At 40.8% G+C, this 16,713-nt stretch overlaps 1 protein-coding gene across 3 annotated transcripts in view; it reads right to left on the bottom strand.

The window, feature by feature from the left end:
• Window positions 1-6,561, bottom strand: part of LSM14A (LSM14A mRNA processing body assembly factor) — a 51,052-nt gene extending 44,491 nt beyond the window's left edge. For all 3 annotated transcript variants that reach the window (XM_052655435.1, XM_052655436.1, XM_052655434.1), the window contains exon 1: window positions 6,299-6,561. In XM_052655435.1, coding sequence (XP_052511395.1) covers window positions 6,299-6,419 — 121 coding nt within the window. In that variant the 5' untranslated portion in view covers window positions 6,420-6,561. The remainder of the gene's footprint in view (window positions 1-6,298) is intronic.
• Between the last annotated feature and the right edge of the window lie 10,152 nt (window positions 6,562-16,713).

Here is a 16,713-nt window from a genome sequence, read left to right as displayed (position 1 = left end):
CTCCAAGGACACTACTAAGTTTTCCAACTGGCCTTTTAGGTCACATTTGCTTAGCAAAGCAAACACTGCACAACACTAGAATAAATCTTTGTGAGTAAAATACTTCACAGACTAACTCACACTTGATCCATTAAAAATTTTACTTCACTGATATCCAGTTCCTAAAATAGCTAACTGAAGTACTACTTTAAAGTATTACAGAGAAAGTAAAAGGTAAATTGCTTCCGTAGAGATCACCTTTTATCATGGAGTAATAAATTCAAGTTAAACCATCTACAGTTACTGCTATTACTACTTCAGCACTGAGTTAAATACAAAACTCTTGCTACGTGTCACACAGGTAAGATCTCTTTACTCTTACTATTTCTTTTCTTTTACTATTATTTCCCTCAGGCTTTATGCTGTTTTCTTTACTTCCAATTCAGATAGTCATGTCTTGGGACATCCCTGATGGTCCAGTGGCTTCCCTGAGCGCCCAATGCAGGGGGCCTGGGTTTGACTCCTGGTTAGGGAACCAGATCCCACATGCCACACCCAAAGACCCCCACAGACCGCAAAGAAGACTGAAGATCCTGGTGGTGCAAACAAACAAAAGAAATAAATATTTAAAAAAAGAAAGAAAGAAGAAGAAAGCCATGGCTTTTCTTACTGTACTGGAAAATGTACAGTTAATTTCTGGCACCTGACCTGAGACTCTCAGAATTACCAAGAATTTCTGTGGACTATGCAACAACAACAAACTGTTTCCAAGGCTCCAACTTCTGGCAATCTCACTAAATAGGGCAACCGAAAGAAACTGCAGCACTAAGTTTCACTAAATCTTTGCTGTTCCTAAGTAGTGATTTTGTGAATTGCTAGATTCAGATCCCCCAAATTAGAGAGAAGGCAAGAAATCAATAAAGCACTTCACAGGCATTTCACCCAATAAAAGCTCTCCCACTCTCTCTGGAGTTTATGACTATGTGGATAATTAACAATCGAGAGGTGAGTAAGCTATGCCAATGGGCAATATCATTACCCACTTACCCACCAATTTACCCACTTTTATATTCCTCCACCAATCACTTGATTCTTTAAGAACAAACTGTTTGTTTGAAAAGCAGCTGGCTTTTATAATCATTCTTCCTCACAAAGTCTCTCTTACTAATTCAATGGCAACATGATTTTCATTTTAAGGGTTTATTAACCAGGTACAGTTAACTAAATGCATGTTAGATAAGAATTTTACTCACTTTTGTCTATTTAGTTTATTTTGGCCACTTGATGCGAAGAACTGACTCATTGGAAAAGACCCTGACGCTGGGAAAGACTGAAGGCAGGAGAAGGGGACGACAGAGGATGAGATGGTTGGATGGCATCACCAACTCAATGGACATTAGTCTGAGCAAGCTCCAGGAGTGGGTGATGGACAGGGAACTGGCATGCTGCAGTCCATGGGGTCGCAGAGTCACGACTGAGTGACTGAACTGAGTCTATTTTACTTAAATACTTTTAAAATCCACATATATAATGCTTATAGGATATGTGAGTTTCCTCCAACTTTGAGATTCCCACAATGAGAAACCTTCAAAAGCTATGTTTCCTTTCATTTATTCAAATATTTACCAAGGGTCTGCTCTGTGCCTGGCACTATTCCAGCTGCTGAGGACAGAGCAATGAATGAGACAAAACCCTTGCCTCTACAAAGTTTCCATTCTGTGGGGGAATCTCTTGGTATCCAGGATCTATTATGTGTTTGGGTGTCATATTCACAAATACAAATGCATATACAATTGGAAGTATCCTACAAACTACATCATCACTTTGCAGCTCCCTCAAACATTCTGAATTGATTCTTCCTTTAAATTTTAAATGAAAATTATAATTAAGCTTGAGCCATAAGGTGAAAAACTCTGTCTCCCCAACAATGTCATTTATATCATGCATGTCTTAAGATTTTATCCTGGACTTCTCTGGTGGTACAGGGGATAAGAATCTGCCTGGTGTGGGAAGATTGCACATGTCACAGAGCAACCAAGCCCATATGCCACAACTGCTGAGCCTGTGCTCTGGAGCCTGTGCTCTGGAGCCTGTGAGCTGCAGCTACTGAAGCCCAGGCACCGAGAGCCTGTGCTCTGCAGCAAGAGAAGCTACTGCAATGAGAAGCCCGTGCAGTACAGTTCGCAGTAACTAGAGAGAGCCTGTGCACAGAAAGACCCAGCACAGCCAAAAAAAAAAAGATTTTATTCTCTTATACTCCCATTCTCCAAAATTTCTTACTCTTGGTGGAGAGAACATACTTTATGTATTTTAATTTTAAAGAGATACAACTGCAAACATTTGGAGATATCCCCAAGAGACTTCTATAAGATTAATAAACTAAAATGCTAAATAAGTCTCATTTATTCATTCATTTAATAAATATCTGTTCGTCCCAGGGGCTCAGACAATAAACACATGCAAATAAAGATGATTACATGTAGGTCATGAGCAGTACTAGTAGAAAATAAACTCAGACCCGTGATAAAGACCTCAAGAAACAAACAACAATCCAGATTATCTATTAACATACTTATACTGACATTAAATTCTTCCTTACTTCCCCTTAAAACTTCCTGACATTGATTTAGAAGATTCCAATGTATCAAAGTTCATCAAACTTACCTCAATTTCACTTTTATAAAACTAAAGCTAGTCTGTCAAATCTCTAGCAGAAAATAAAAGATAACACCTATTTGGCAGTACCTCTGGCATTGGGCTTTTGACTACATACAGTGGGACCATACAATTTATTATCCAAACTGCAAGATTTTCAAGAGAGAAAAAGGATGTTTTAACAATTTCACCAAAATAACAGGCACAAACAAGGACTTTTCACCAGGGCAAAACAGGCCATATGGTCATCCTAATTATATACTACATCAAACAGAGCTAGCCCCAAATATTAAGAGTATTCTATAGTTTCAGATGGATTTAAATTTTAAGTAATATCCAAGTAAAGAAACTAAATTATAACCTGGACCATATAAGCCAAGGGACTTCCTTACTAAATGTAAATATTTAAATACCTCACAACATACACAAAATCAATTACAGGGGCATCATAGTTGAAAAGATAATCAAAGTAAGTCCATGACCCTTGGGTAGGGAAAAGCTCCTTTAAAAAAAAAAGGACAAGAAACACTAGTCACAATTGAAAAGAGTGGTAACATATTTACAATAAAAGCAAGAACTTCTATTCACCAAAAGAAACCATTAAATGGGAAAAGATACTTGCAACAGATATATCCAGCAAAGGATTCATATTCTGATACTGAACTCAAGAAAAACAACAACAACAACAACATGCATTTCAACAGGAAAATGGGCAAAAGATTTCAAAGGCACTTCATGGAAGATGAAATCCAAATGACCAAGATATGAAAAGGTGTTTACCTCACTAGTAATCAGGAAGATTAAAAACCAGGTACAAATACATACCCACCAGACTGGACAGAACTAAAACACCTGATACTAACTAAAATACCTGATTGGATAGAACTAAAATACCTGATAAAAGTGGTGGTTACAAATATTACTGTTGGTGAGAGATGTGGAACAACTGTAACTCTCATATACTTTACTAATAACTGAAATAAAAATTAGTAAACAACTACTTAGGAAAACAGTTTTTCATGATCTAATAAAGACATACTCCCCAGGATCCTGCAATTCAAAGTACACAGCATAAAGAAAATTACATAAACATGTATCAGTAAACTCAAACACAAAGTTATTGTTCATAATTGCTCAAAACTGTAAACAATTTGAATAGCTTCAGAATATCCAAAGCAACTGGAGAAATAAACAAGTTATATGCATGACGGAATACTATGTCACAACAAAAGCCAAAATAAGTATATGCAACATGATTCCATTTATATAAAGTTCAAAAAGGGACAAAACTCTTATCATTCAGAGATGTAACTTAAGTGATAAGACGATCAATGTCAGAATAATATTTATATCTAGCTTAAGAAGGCAGCAGTTGTTGATGAGAAGATGCAGGAGTGGGAGACTTGTGGGATGTTGGCAAAGCCTGTCTTTCCCTGGGTGGTAGTTACAAGGACCTTTGTTTAAAAATATTTCATTTTTATCCACATATCTTTACAACATATGTGGTTATATTTCACACTGAGGGGGAAAAAAAAAACACCTCTCTCTAAAGGGGAAAAGAATTAAAGTCCTAAATAGAATTTTAAGAATGTTAAAGAGATAACTCAATTCATAGTTTAAAAAGAGTTAGCAAGGATCTCTAAATCCAAATACATACTGTATTCTAAACACACTGTATTCTAAAATCCATGAATGAACTTTTGGTTTCATCGGGTAGACTGCCACTCTTCATCCAAATTTTGAAAAAGGTGGAATTTCAGATTATCAAATTACTCAACAAATCACATAAATTCTAAAATCTTAACACCAAACATCCCACTTCTAATTCTGAAATCTGAAATAAGTACCTGGTTGTTGACTGCACAGTTACAAAGCAGTTTTAGATTAGAAACTGCCAAGTAGAATAATACCCACATTTGGTAACTCCAATTTTTGCAAACACAATTCCCAAACCTCTGTTATACATTCAACAACTCAAATTTCTTTAGAAAAAAAGAATATATTACGCACGTGGGATTACATATCAAAGCCATGAGAACAGACATAAATTAAATCAATGATTAAAAAAGACTTCATTGCTATATAGATGTTTTTAGGTTCTTGCGTAAAAGAATATATTTATAGGTTTTTGTTTTTAAAAAGACAAATGAATACATTAGAAATCTTAAAAATGCATAGGTTCTTTTCTTTGTAAGAAGTAAAGGTACCAGAGGAAACTCACTGATAAGTCACTAACCTGGCAAGAAACCTTCAAAGTCAGATTGGCCCAAACAATGCGTTTTTTAAAAAAAAAAAACAACTATTAAACCACTTTAATGAGAAATACTATTTTCAGCTTGTATGTGGCTCTCATCAAAAACTTTAGAGGGCCCTTTTCACAATTCCACAAAACCATAAAAATTAAAACTATACAGCTACATATGCACGCCGGTGGGGGGAGGGACGGGTGGGAGAGGAGAGGAAAAAACATTTAGAGAAAATAATTTTAAGACTCCCTACCTAGATAGAAAATTTGTCCCAACAAGAGTCTTTTAAAAAGGATGTACGAGGGAATCGAAAAAGTATCTTTAAATATTTGCCTGATACCGTGAAATGACTCTCCTATCGGTCAAAGACTAATCTTTTTCTTAAAAAGATTTAGAAAATTTTCTTCCTATCGCCGGACTTCTCTCCTTACCATGCTATTCTTTCTGTAACTCTCCCAGATGTGCTGCGAAAATGACCTTAGTTATCTTGCTTCCCTCTCCTATATGTTCCCAAAACTTGTGAGGTTTCTTTTAAGATCAGGAGCTAAAGTTTATTTTTTTCCTGGTTTCCTGGCGGAACAAAAACCCAGACTTGTGAACGGAAACAAAACCCACAAGACTGGGCGATGATGGTACGTACTTTGGGGTGGACACCTTCCTCCCCGACCCCAGAGAGCCTCCACCGGGGTCGGTCAGCGCCCACTGACCACTTAGATCTGCCCTGGGAAAAAGGGACACGGAAAAAGCTGGCACCCTTCTTCCCACCGGATTTCCAAAAACAAGGCCGAAAGGAGAGCAGCAAACATTTGAAAGAGATGGTTGCACAACAGGTTTGGAGAGGGATTCCGGTTTAACAGGTAAATACCACACAGGAGACAAGTGGGATGTGATCTGCTCCAGGTACCAATGGCATTTCGAGGCCGTCTGCGTCGCAGGGGAAACCCAAAGTTTGGGCACATTACTTAAAGTTCACCTGAGGAATATGCAACGAATTGAAATTAAAAACGCGAGAAGACGGGTGCTGGAAAATCAGCAAATCAGCGCTTTAAACTCAAGCTGGGCGGAAAAATTCTTTGAATACTCAGGCTTTGTTTGGTGATTAAGAAGACAGAACCACCGAATTTCGGAGTTGGAAGACGCGTATCTCCGTGTTCTTCGGCCCGTTCTCGGACTTCAGGGCTGCCCCGCCCGGCCCGGCCGCGGTCCTTAGTCCCCGGATCGAAGGCGGAAGCCTGGGAGCCCCGGGGAGGCCGCGGCCCGGCCCGGCCCGCGACGCTGGGGCCCGGACGGAGGGAAGGGAGCGGCCCCCCAAGGAGGACGGTGGGGCGGGGAGGGAGCGAGGAGGTCGCGAGCCGAGAGCTCGGCGCAGCCCCGAGCGCTCGGCCCGGCTTCCCACCCCGAGGCCCGCCCCGGCATACCTTTGGCGAGAGCTACGGTAGAGTTCTCGGTGTCGATGGTGTAGAGGATGCCCTCGTAGCGGATCTCCGCCTTGGAGATAAGGCTGATCTTGCTGCCGATGTAAGGGGTGCCCCCGCTCATGGCGCCGCCGCCGCCGCCGCTCCCGGCCACTCGCAGAGAGGCAGATCCCACGACGCTGTGGCCGTTCTGCTCGCCCACTTGCTCGGTCGGCGCCTACAGCAGCCGCCTCAGACCCAACATGGCGGCGGCGCCGGCTCCGCTACCCTCCCCCAGCCTCCCGCCCTCAAGCCGCGGCGCGGCGGCGGCGGCGGCAGCAGCGGCGGCGGCGCAGGGCATGCTGGACGGGGAGGCCGAGGTCTCGCGAGACTCGCCTGGCGGCTGGTGGCACAGGGCTCCTTCGCTGCCTCGGAAGTCCTAGCAGTGCCGCTTGGCCTGGTCTGTCGCTGTCGTTGCCCGAGGCCTGAGAGGAGATCCAGGGAGAGGCCAGGAGCCTCGGAATGTAAGGATACTGTGGGCTGGCGTGGCGCCGCGCGCGGTCCTCTTGATCTCCTCTGTGGCCCACGCCATTTCCAGACCCTTTGTAACCTGTCCTGAGTCCAGTTTCATTGCAAAGGCGGATCCCTCTAGCTAGAAAGTTCCAACGTGCCTCGAAGCTCTTGGTGAGCACCTCTGAGACCTGGTCATTTTCCTTTGGAAGCAACTGCGCCCCTCATGGAGCCATCATTACAGCATCTGTCACCCAGCGAGGCTCCCCTCTACTCCCCTTCGCTGCTTCTAGACGTGGGATTCTGTCCAAAGCTTTCAAATGGTTCTCATTGCTTTCAGTGCCATTGCACACAGGCCAAACCCTACTGTCCGCAGTTTTGTTCAGTTCTGTGAACTCTGGATTCATTTAAGCCATAGCATTGTTAACTTAAAAAAAAAAAAAAAGCTCAACCTAAGCGTGAGAATTGTGTTTCTTCCGGTGTGGGGGGTGGGGGGTCGTTTGCTGAGGACTTAAGTCTGGAGATAGCCTCTCAGCTCTGAGGGACTGCTCGGAAGAAGTAAGGGAGGAGCCAGGATATATAGGAGTTTTTGAAAAACAGCAAAAACAACAAACCCAGGTAGTTTAACATCAAAAGATTACTCAAACCGTACATCTCAAGCTAATGAATTCATCACTTTTCTGGGTATGGGAAGAAGTTAGAGTCTGGGCTCATTGAAATCATTTCCTTAACTATCTAACTTTAGTAAACCTTTTCTCCATCCTGAATCCCCTCAGGGTTCACAGTTGGGTGTGACTACAGTGGCTGATGGCTTGAAAGCTGCCAAATCGTTTGTTTACTTATATGTCAGGGGACATCCACAGCCTCTTCAGCATCTTTAGTTGAATTTCTAATTGGCAAGTTTGTGTGTCTGAAGATTTCCCCTCTAAACCTAATCTTGCCGCTCAACTGTTCATCCTTATAATAGTGGGACTTCTCACTCAGGCCTGTATCTGTTCTGACTGCAAAGTTCTGTCCTTTTCAAGTATAGACTGTATCCTGAATCTGATCATTTCTCACCATCTCCACCCCTGCCCTACAACAAACCACCCAGAATTATTGAAACATCCTCCTAGAAGACCCTTCTACCTCTGCTTTTGTCCCCCTAACTCTCAACACAGCGGCCAGAGGGATCTTGTTAAGATCGAAGTTAGATTGTATCCTTCCTCTACTCAATACTCCTCTCCCCAGTGAACTCATGTCACACAGGATGAAAGCTAGCTAGACTCCTTACTTTGCCCTATAGAGACATACATGATTTAGTCCCTTGTTTCCTTGCTTCCCCATTCTGTTCTAGCCATCCCCTTTTCACCTCAAACTTGCCCACTTCATTCAGATCTCTACTCAGATGTTGCTTCTGCAGATGACTCTTTATTGTCCTGCTTATTGTGATACCACCTGAATCACTCTACATACTCTTGCTCTGCTTTCTTTTTATTCATAGCGTTTATCTTCCTCTAATTGTGTAGTCGCTCAGTGTGTCTGATCTTTTGTGTCCCTGTGAACTATAGCTCACCAGGCTCCTCTGTCCATGAAATTTCCCAGGCAAGAATAATGGAGTCAGTTGCCATTTTCTTCTTCAAAGGATCTTCCTGACCCAGGGATTGAACCCATGTCTCCTGCATTGCAGATGGGTTCTTTACAGCTGAGCCACCAGGCAAGTCCCATCTCTCTCGAGTATGTTTAATTGGGTGTCTCTATCCCCTTCACTAGAATCTAAACATTTTGAGATAGGGATGTTACTCTGGTCACTACTATATGATCAGAACCTAGAACAGAGCCTGGAACAGAGCAGCTTTTCAGTAAGTTGGATGAAGGTGGGTGAAGGCAGAGCATAGGTCGAATGTGTGGGGAGCTGAGTGAACAAATGGTGAGAAGTCTGGCAAGGAACAGAGAGGGAAGCAGTACAGAAGACTAACAGCTGTGTTGGGTCTGGTTCACAGTAGCTTCAAAGGAAGACTGAAATACCTGCTTCAGTACAAGATTCCTCCCAAGGAGCTGAACTCATTTCCTCCCGCTTCCAGGCCTGGGACCTAGATTATCTTCCATGCTTCCTGAGTGATCTCATCTTTTTTCATATAGTAACTAATTCCCAAATTTACATCTTCATTCCAGATCTCTTGACTTCCAGGGTCACACTAGTACCTACTGGACACAGTTGCTTGAGTGTCCCTCAGGCACTTCCAACTCCACATGTTCAAAAATATATGCATCTACTCCACTCCCCCAAATAAACCTGCCCTTTATCCATGCTCTCTGTCCATATCACCAGCCCCAGGACTCACTCAGGTGTCCAGTCTTGAAATCAGAATCCTTATCTGACTGTACCCAGTCAATCACCAATCTTGCTGATTCTATTTTATGTTTGCAGTTCATGGCTTCCTGCACCCTAGGGCACCAGGAACTGTGCATAAGTGCAGCTGATCAGTGTGATAGCCTATAGTGTATTACGCATGTGAATCTCTAACTTAGGTACTAGAAAAAGACTGAGAAAGTAGCACGTTTCACTACCATTGATTCTGAAAACCCAAGTCCCATGTCGCTCCCCTGCTTAACAGCCATCAATTATGTCTGCTGGCCTATGGGAAATAAATAAATAAATACCTCTCCATTGAATGTTTTCAACAATAGAAAGTCTAGAATTTCTGCATTGGAGAGGCAGTCAGGTTGGAAGAGGAGATGAAAAGCATGGGAGGCTTGTCCAAAGTTATGTTTCTAGGTGGCACACTGTTTTTTTAACTTATATTTGTGTTTGCTTTGTGACGCTGGGGATTGGGTAATGGAGAATATGGGAGAAACAAGGTTCCTGCACCTCACTGTCTTTGGGTGTGCCCACGGTTATTCGTTGCACCTCCCAACATATTCTCTGTGTGCCTTAGGCTCTGGCTGTGCTGAATTCAGTGCTTCTCAGAACATATGTGTCACTCTCCCACCTCTAAGCATTCCTTTGTCTCCTGTTTGATACGAAAGCCTCTTTATTCCATCTCCATGTGACAAACAAGACTCAAAATCACTTTCACAGTATATATAAAAATTAGAATAAATCAAAGACCTAATTGTAAGAGCTAAAACTATAAAATTCTTAAAACAGCCTCTGGATTGTGGACAGGTACATCCTGTCAGATCAGTGGCAGCATTAGATTGGAAATAAGAGTGCAATAAATGTAATGCACTTGAACCATCCCCAAACCATCTCTTCCCCCCACCCTGGTCTATGAAAAGTCGTCTTCCAGGAACTGATCCATGGTACCAAAAAGGTTGAAGACAACTGTCATAGAAGAAAACATTGGGGTAAATCTTCTTGACCTGGATTAGACAGTGATTTCTTGGCTATGCCATAAAAAGCTCAAACAAAGGAAAATAGGTAAATTAGATTTCATAAAAATTAACTTCTGTGCTTTAAAGGACATTATCAAGAAAGTGAAGAGACAGCTCACAGAATGGGAGAGACTTTGCAAATCATAGATCTGATAAGAGATTCAGGATATATAAAGAATATGTAAACAACTCTTACAACTAACAGAAATTATAACACATTCAATTGAAAAACAAATTTCCAGATTAAACTTTGTAAACTATCATGGAATACAATATTAAAAAGAATGTATATATATGTATGTATTACTTAGCTATACAGCTGAAATTAGCACAACATTGTAAATCAACTATACTTCAATAAAAAGTAAATTTTAAAAAATGGGTAAAGGATTTGTATAGACATTTCTCCAAAGAAGATATACAAATGGCCAAAAAAAAAAAAAAAGCACAGAAAAAGATGTTTAACATCATTGATCTTTCAGTTTAGTTCAGTTCAGTTCAGTTCCGTCGCTCAGTCATTTCCGACTCTTCGCAACCCCATGAATTGCAGCATGCCAGGCCTCCCTGTCCATCACCAACTCCCGGAGTTCACTCAGACTCGCTTCTATTGAGTCAGTGATGCCATCCAGCCATCTCATCCTCTGTCGTCCCCTTCTCCTCCTGCCCCCAATCCCTCCCAGCATCAGAGTCTTTTCCAATGAGTCAGCTCTTCGCATGAGGTGGCCAAAGTACTGGAGCTTCAGCTTTAGCATCATTCCTTCCAAAGAAATCCCAGGGCTGATCTCCTTCAGAATGGACTGGTTGTATCTCCTTGCAGTCCAAGGGACTCTCAAGAGTCTTCTCCAACACCACAGTTCAAAAGCATCAATTCTTCGGCGCTCAGCTTTCTTCACAGTCCAACTCTCACATGCATACATGACTACTGGAAAAACCATAGCCTTGACTAGCCAGACCTTAGTCGGCAAAGTAATGTCTCTGCTTTTGAATATGCTATCTAGGTTGGTCATAACTTTTAGGGAAATGCAAATCAAAGCCACAATGAGATGCCAATTCATACCTTCTAGAATGGCTAGTGATTATAAAGGTGGACAAGAACAAATGTTAGTGAGGTTGTGGAAAAATTAAACCCCTCATACAGTGCTGGTGGGAATGTTAAATAGTGCATCCTGTTTGGGAAAGTTTGACAGTGCCTCAAAAAGTTGAACAGAAGGTTACCATATGATGCCACTGTTTCAATCCTGGGTATATAACCATGATAATTGAAAATACCTATCCCACAAAAAACTTATATGTAGATGTTTATAGCAGTGTTATTTATAATAGAGTGAAAACAACCTAAATGTCTATAGCTAATAAGTGGGTAAACAAAATATATATAACCATTCAATAGGATATTATAGCCACAAAAAAGAATGAAGTACTGGTACATGCTACAACATGGGTGAACGTTGAAACTGTTATGCTAAATGAAAGAAATCAGACACAAAAGCTACATATCATATGATTCCATTCATATGAAATGTTCAGAGTAGGAAAACCCATAGAGACATAAAATAGATTAATGGATTAGTGGTTGCCAGAGGCTGGGGGTTATGGCTGGGGTCTAGGAATGGGGAGTGACTGCTAACAGTTTCTCTTTGGGGTGATGAAAATGTCTGGAATTATTAGACAGTGGTGGTAGTTACACTACATTGTGAAGATTCTAACTTATACACTTGAAAAAGTGAATTTTATGGTATGCGAATTGTATCATAATAAAACGTATATCTCCTCATTTTATGACTCTAAAGTTACATGGCAAATGGGCACAGGTGTATAAGAGAATATATATATATAAGTCCATATAGTTGATTTGCAAAACTAACCTGTTAGTTTCAGGTATACAGTAAAGTGAATCAGTTACGCATAAGAGGATATTTAAGATAAAAAGCTAGATACAAACTTGTATGAAGACTTCTTTAAAAGAAAAAAACCAGGCAGCGTGTTAAAGCAAGAGAGTAACAATTTCCAGATGCTACTGTATCAAGGTATTACATATAAGATTTTATGGTAATTTTTTCCCCTCTATTAGTTAGGCGATTCAGAGGAGGCAATGGCAACCCACTCCAGTACTCTTGCCTGGAAAATCCCATGAACGGAGGAGCCTGGTAGGCTGCAGTCCGTGGGGTCGCTAAGAGTCGAACACGACTGAGCGACTTCAATTTCACATTTCGCTTTCATGCATTGGAGAAGGAAATGGCAACCCACTCCAGTGTTCCTGCCTGGAGAATCCCAGGGACGGCGGAGCCTGGTGGGCTGCGGTCTATGAGGTCTCACAGAGTCGGACACGACTGAAGTGACAGCAACAGCAGCAGCAGTTAGGAGACGTGCTCTGGCTATCTATTGCTATATAACAAACCACTCTAAAATTCAGTAATTTAAAACAATTACCTTTTGTTATGTTTCACAAGTTTTTGGAAGAGGCATGACTAAATAATTCTGTTTCATGTAGCATCATCTAGGGTCATTGAGTGGCCACTTGCCTGGTCTAGCCGGTCCAAGATTGTTTCATTCACTTGATTGGCAGGAATGCCTAGAATGCTGGGACTTTCATGACACCGTGGAGCCACTTTACCAACTTGGCCTGTCAATTATCTTACTTGTGTCAGAGTTATTTTAAGTCTCTCTTAACTAGCAGTCAAATGCGTTTCCTGAATGATGCAAAAAGAAAGACAAATGCCTGGGGCAGTCATTTTACATCCTTTGGAGGAGCCGCATCTTAGGAGTTCTAAACTCAGTGTGTGTGTCACTTCATCCCTCTCAGAAATAGATATTGAGTCAGGAGCGAAAGAGGTTTATTGGAGGTAATTCCTGTGAAAGGTAAAAGGGAGTGGAAGCAGGATGGAGCAAGTAGAATTGGCAGATCTGACCAAGTCTCAAGTCAGTTTAACAGGAGGCCTGGAACAAAGATACTTTTTAGAATAGACCCACATCAGACAGAAACTGTCAGGCCTTAGGACTCCTGCTGTCACCGGTCTTGGCTACCCAGGAAAAGCACGGACTTATGAGGATGGACTTGGGTTGAAAGCTGTCCACTAAACACACTCCTTGCAGCAGCCTTGTAAATCCTTTCTTTCTTTCCTTTTAAAATTTTTATTGGATTACCGTTGTTTTACAATGTTATGTTAGTTTCTGCTGTACAGCAAAGTGAATCAGCTATATGTATATGTATATCCCCCCTTTTTGGGTTTTCTTCCTATTTAGGCCATCACAGAGCTTTGAGTTGGGAGAAGGCAATGGCACCCCACTCCAGTACTCTTCCCTGGAAAATTCCACGGACAGAGGAGCCTGGTAGGCTGCAGTCCATGGGGTCACGAAGAGTCGGACACGACTGAATGACTTCACTTTCACTTTTCACTTTCATGCATTGGAGAAGGAAATGGAAACCCACTCCAGTGTTCTTGCCTGGAGAATCCCAGAGCCTGGTGGGCTGCCGTCTATGCGGTCGCACAGAGTCGGACACGACTGAAGCGACTTAGCAGCAGCAGCAGAGCGTTGAGTAGAGCCCCCTGTGCTACACAGTAGGTTCTCATATGTTGTTGTTCAGTCACCAAGTCATGTCCAGCTCTTTGCAACCCCATGGACTGTAGCATGCCAGGCTTCCCTGTTCTTCACTATCTCCTGGAGTTTGCTCAAATTCATGTCCATGGAGTTGGTCATGCTATCTAATCATCTCATCCTCTGCTGCCCTCGCCTCCTTTTGCCTTCAATGTTTCCCAGCATCAGGGTCTTTTCTAATGAGTCAGCTCTTTGCATCAGGTGGCCCAAGTGTTGGAGCTTCAGTTTCAGTATCAGTCCTTCCAATGAATAATCAGGGTTGATTTCCTTTAGGATTGACTGGTTTGATCTTGCCTTCAAAGGAACTCTCCTGAGTCCTCTCCAGCACCACAGTTTGAAAGCATCAATTCTGGGTGCTCAGCCTTCTTTATGGTCCCACTCTCATATACATACATGATTACTGGAAAAACAGTAGCCTTGATTATATGAATCTTTGTCAGCAAAATGATGCCTCTGCTTTTTAATACACTGTCTAGGTTTGTCATAGCTTTCCTTCCAAGGAGCAAGCGTCTTTTAATTTCATGGCTGCAGTTGCCATCCTGCAGTGATTTTGGAGCCCCCCAAATAAAATCTGTCACTGCTTCTACTTTTCCCTTTCTATTATCCATGAAACGGTGGCACCAGATGCCACCAGATCTTACTTTTTTGAATGTTGAGTTTTAAGCCAACATTTTTTCTTTCCTCATTCATCCTCATCAAAAAGCTCTTTTTTAGTTCCTCTTCAATTTCTGCCTTTAAAGTGGTATCATCTGCATACCTAAGACTGTTGATATTTCTGCTGGCAATCTTGATTCCAGCTTGTGGTTTATCCAGCCTGGCATTTCGTGTGGTATACTCTGCATATAAGTTAAATCAGCAGGATGACAATATACAGCCTTGTTGTTCCTCTTTCGAAATTTTGAACTAGTCAGTTGCTCCATGTAAGGTTCTAACTGTTGCTTCTTGACCTATGTTCAGATTTCTCAGGAGGCAGGTAAGGTGGTCTGGTATTCCTATCTGTTTAAGAATTCCCCACAGTTTGTTGTGATCCACACAGTCAAAGTCTTTGGCACAGTCAGTGAAGAGAAGTAGATGTTTTTCTGAAATTCCCTTGCTTTCTCTGTGATCCAACAAATGTCAGGAATTTGATCTCTGGTTCCTCTGCTTTTTCTAAACCCAGCTTGTACATCTGGTTCTCATTAGTTATCTGTTTTATACATAGATCTGTAAATATGTCATTCCCAATCTCCACAAATCCTTTCTTGAAGCAAGTAAAAAATTAGGTAGAGTCAACAGTTCCCTGGGCTGCCCTGGTGGCTGAGCAGTAAAGAATCCACGTGCATTGCAGGAGACTCAGGAGACGTAGGCTCAGTCCCTGGGTGGGGAAGATTCCCTGGAGGAGGGCATGGCAACCTACTCCAGTATTCTTGCCTGACTAATCCCATGAACAGAACATGGGGTCTCAAAGAGTCACATACGATTGAAAGGAGTGAGCACGAGCAAGCTGCAACAATTTCCTGAAGTCTTTTTCTGTGATCACATCTTACTTTAGCAAGTGTTAGTGAATTTGATCCCCACTTAATAAGTTTCTCTTCTGTAAAACTTTATATTTATACAGTAGAACTTCTGAGATTTTGTATTTCTTCTATCAATTTCCCTGTTTTTTTAAAAAAGAAATGTGATCTAACTTGTGGAATGTATTGGCATTAACTTATTCATAATATCCTGTTAACAAACTTTTAATGTTTGTAGGCTCTGTAGTGATGTTTTCCCTATAATTTGAGTCTTCTTTCTTTTTTCCCTCTATCAGTCTTGCTAGAGGTTTATTAGTTTTATTAATCTTTTACAAAGAACCAGATTGGGTTTTGTTAATTTTATCTATTGTTTGTTTTGCATTTTATTGACTTCTGTTATCTTCATTATTTCTTTCCTTCTAGTCATTTTGGTTTTAATTTGCTGTTATTTTCTCAGCTTTTTAAGGTAGAAGCTTAAATTGTGGGTGTTAAAGAATTCTTCTTTTCTAGCATAAGCATTCAAACCTGTAAGTTTCCTTCTAACAACTACCTTGGCTGTATCCCACATGATTGATATATATTGTTTTTGTTACTGTTCAGTTAGAAATGTTTTCTAATTTCCCATTATCATTTCTTCTTTGACCCATAAATTATTTCCAAGTGTGTGGGATAATTTCCAGACATTGGAGAATATCCCAGTTGTCTTTTGATAATAATTTCTCATTTATTTCCATCATGGTCAGAGATTATGCTCTGCATGCAGTCTTTTTAATTTATTGACAGTTGTTTTACAGCTCGACTTCTTAATGAATGTTCTATAGGCACTTAAAAAGAATGTGTATTCTGCAGTTATTGAGTGTAGTATTTTATAAATGTTAAATTGGTTGAGAATGTTCTTCAAATATTTTGTTTTTTTTTTGTCTGCTTGTTCTATCAATTACTGAGAAGGGTATGTTAAAAACCTCTATGAGTATATATTTATCTATTTTTCTGTTATATCTATTGGTTTTGTTATTTAGTGAATGCAGTTTGGATTGTTACTCTCTCCTGATGAAGCAACCCTTTTGAAATGTCTATGAAAACAATCACTATGAAATACTTTCTTTCAGGTGATTTACCTGATACTAATAGAGCTTTCTCATGACTAGTGTTGCTTGGCATATCTTTTTAATCTTTTGACTTTCATCTATCTGTATCCTTTTATTTATAATGTGTGCATTGTAATAGCATACTAAATGTTCTATTTATATTTGATTTGACAAGTCCTAACTTTTACTTGGAATATTTAGTCCATTTATATTTAATGTAATTATTGATATGATTACATTTAAGTTTGCTATTTGTTTTCTTTTGTTCTACTTTTTGTCTATTTGTTCTTTTCTGCTTTCTTTGGTATTAATCAGATAATTTTTATTGTTCATTTTTACCTCCTCTACTGGAAATCTAGCTCTACTTTTTTGCATTTATATTAGTGGTTGCCCT

This window comes from Budorcas taxicolor, chromosome 18 (assembly GCF_023091745.1).
Source record: "Budorcas taxicolor isolate Tak-1 chromosome 18, Takin1.1, whole genome shotgun sequence".
NCBI classification, from domain to species: domain Eukaryota; kingdom Metazoa; phylum Chordata; class Mammalia; order Artiodactyla; family Bovidae; genus Budorcas; species Budorcas taxicolor.
This window is presented reverse-complemented; position numbering and strand designations above follow the sequence as displayed.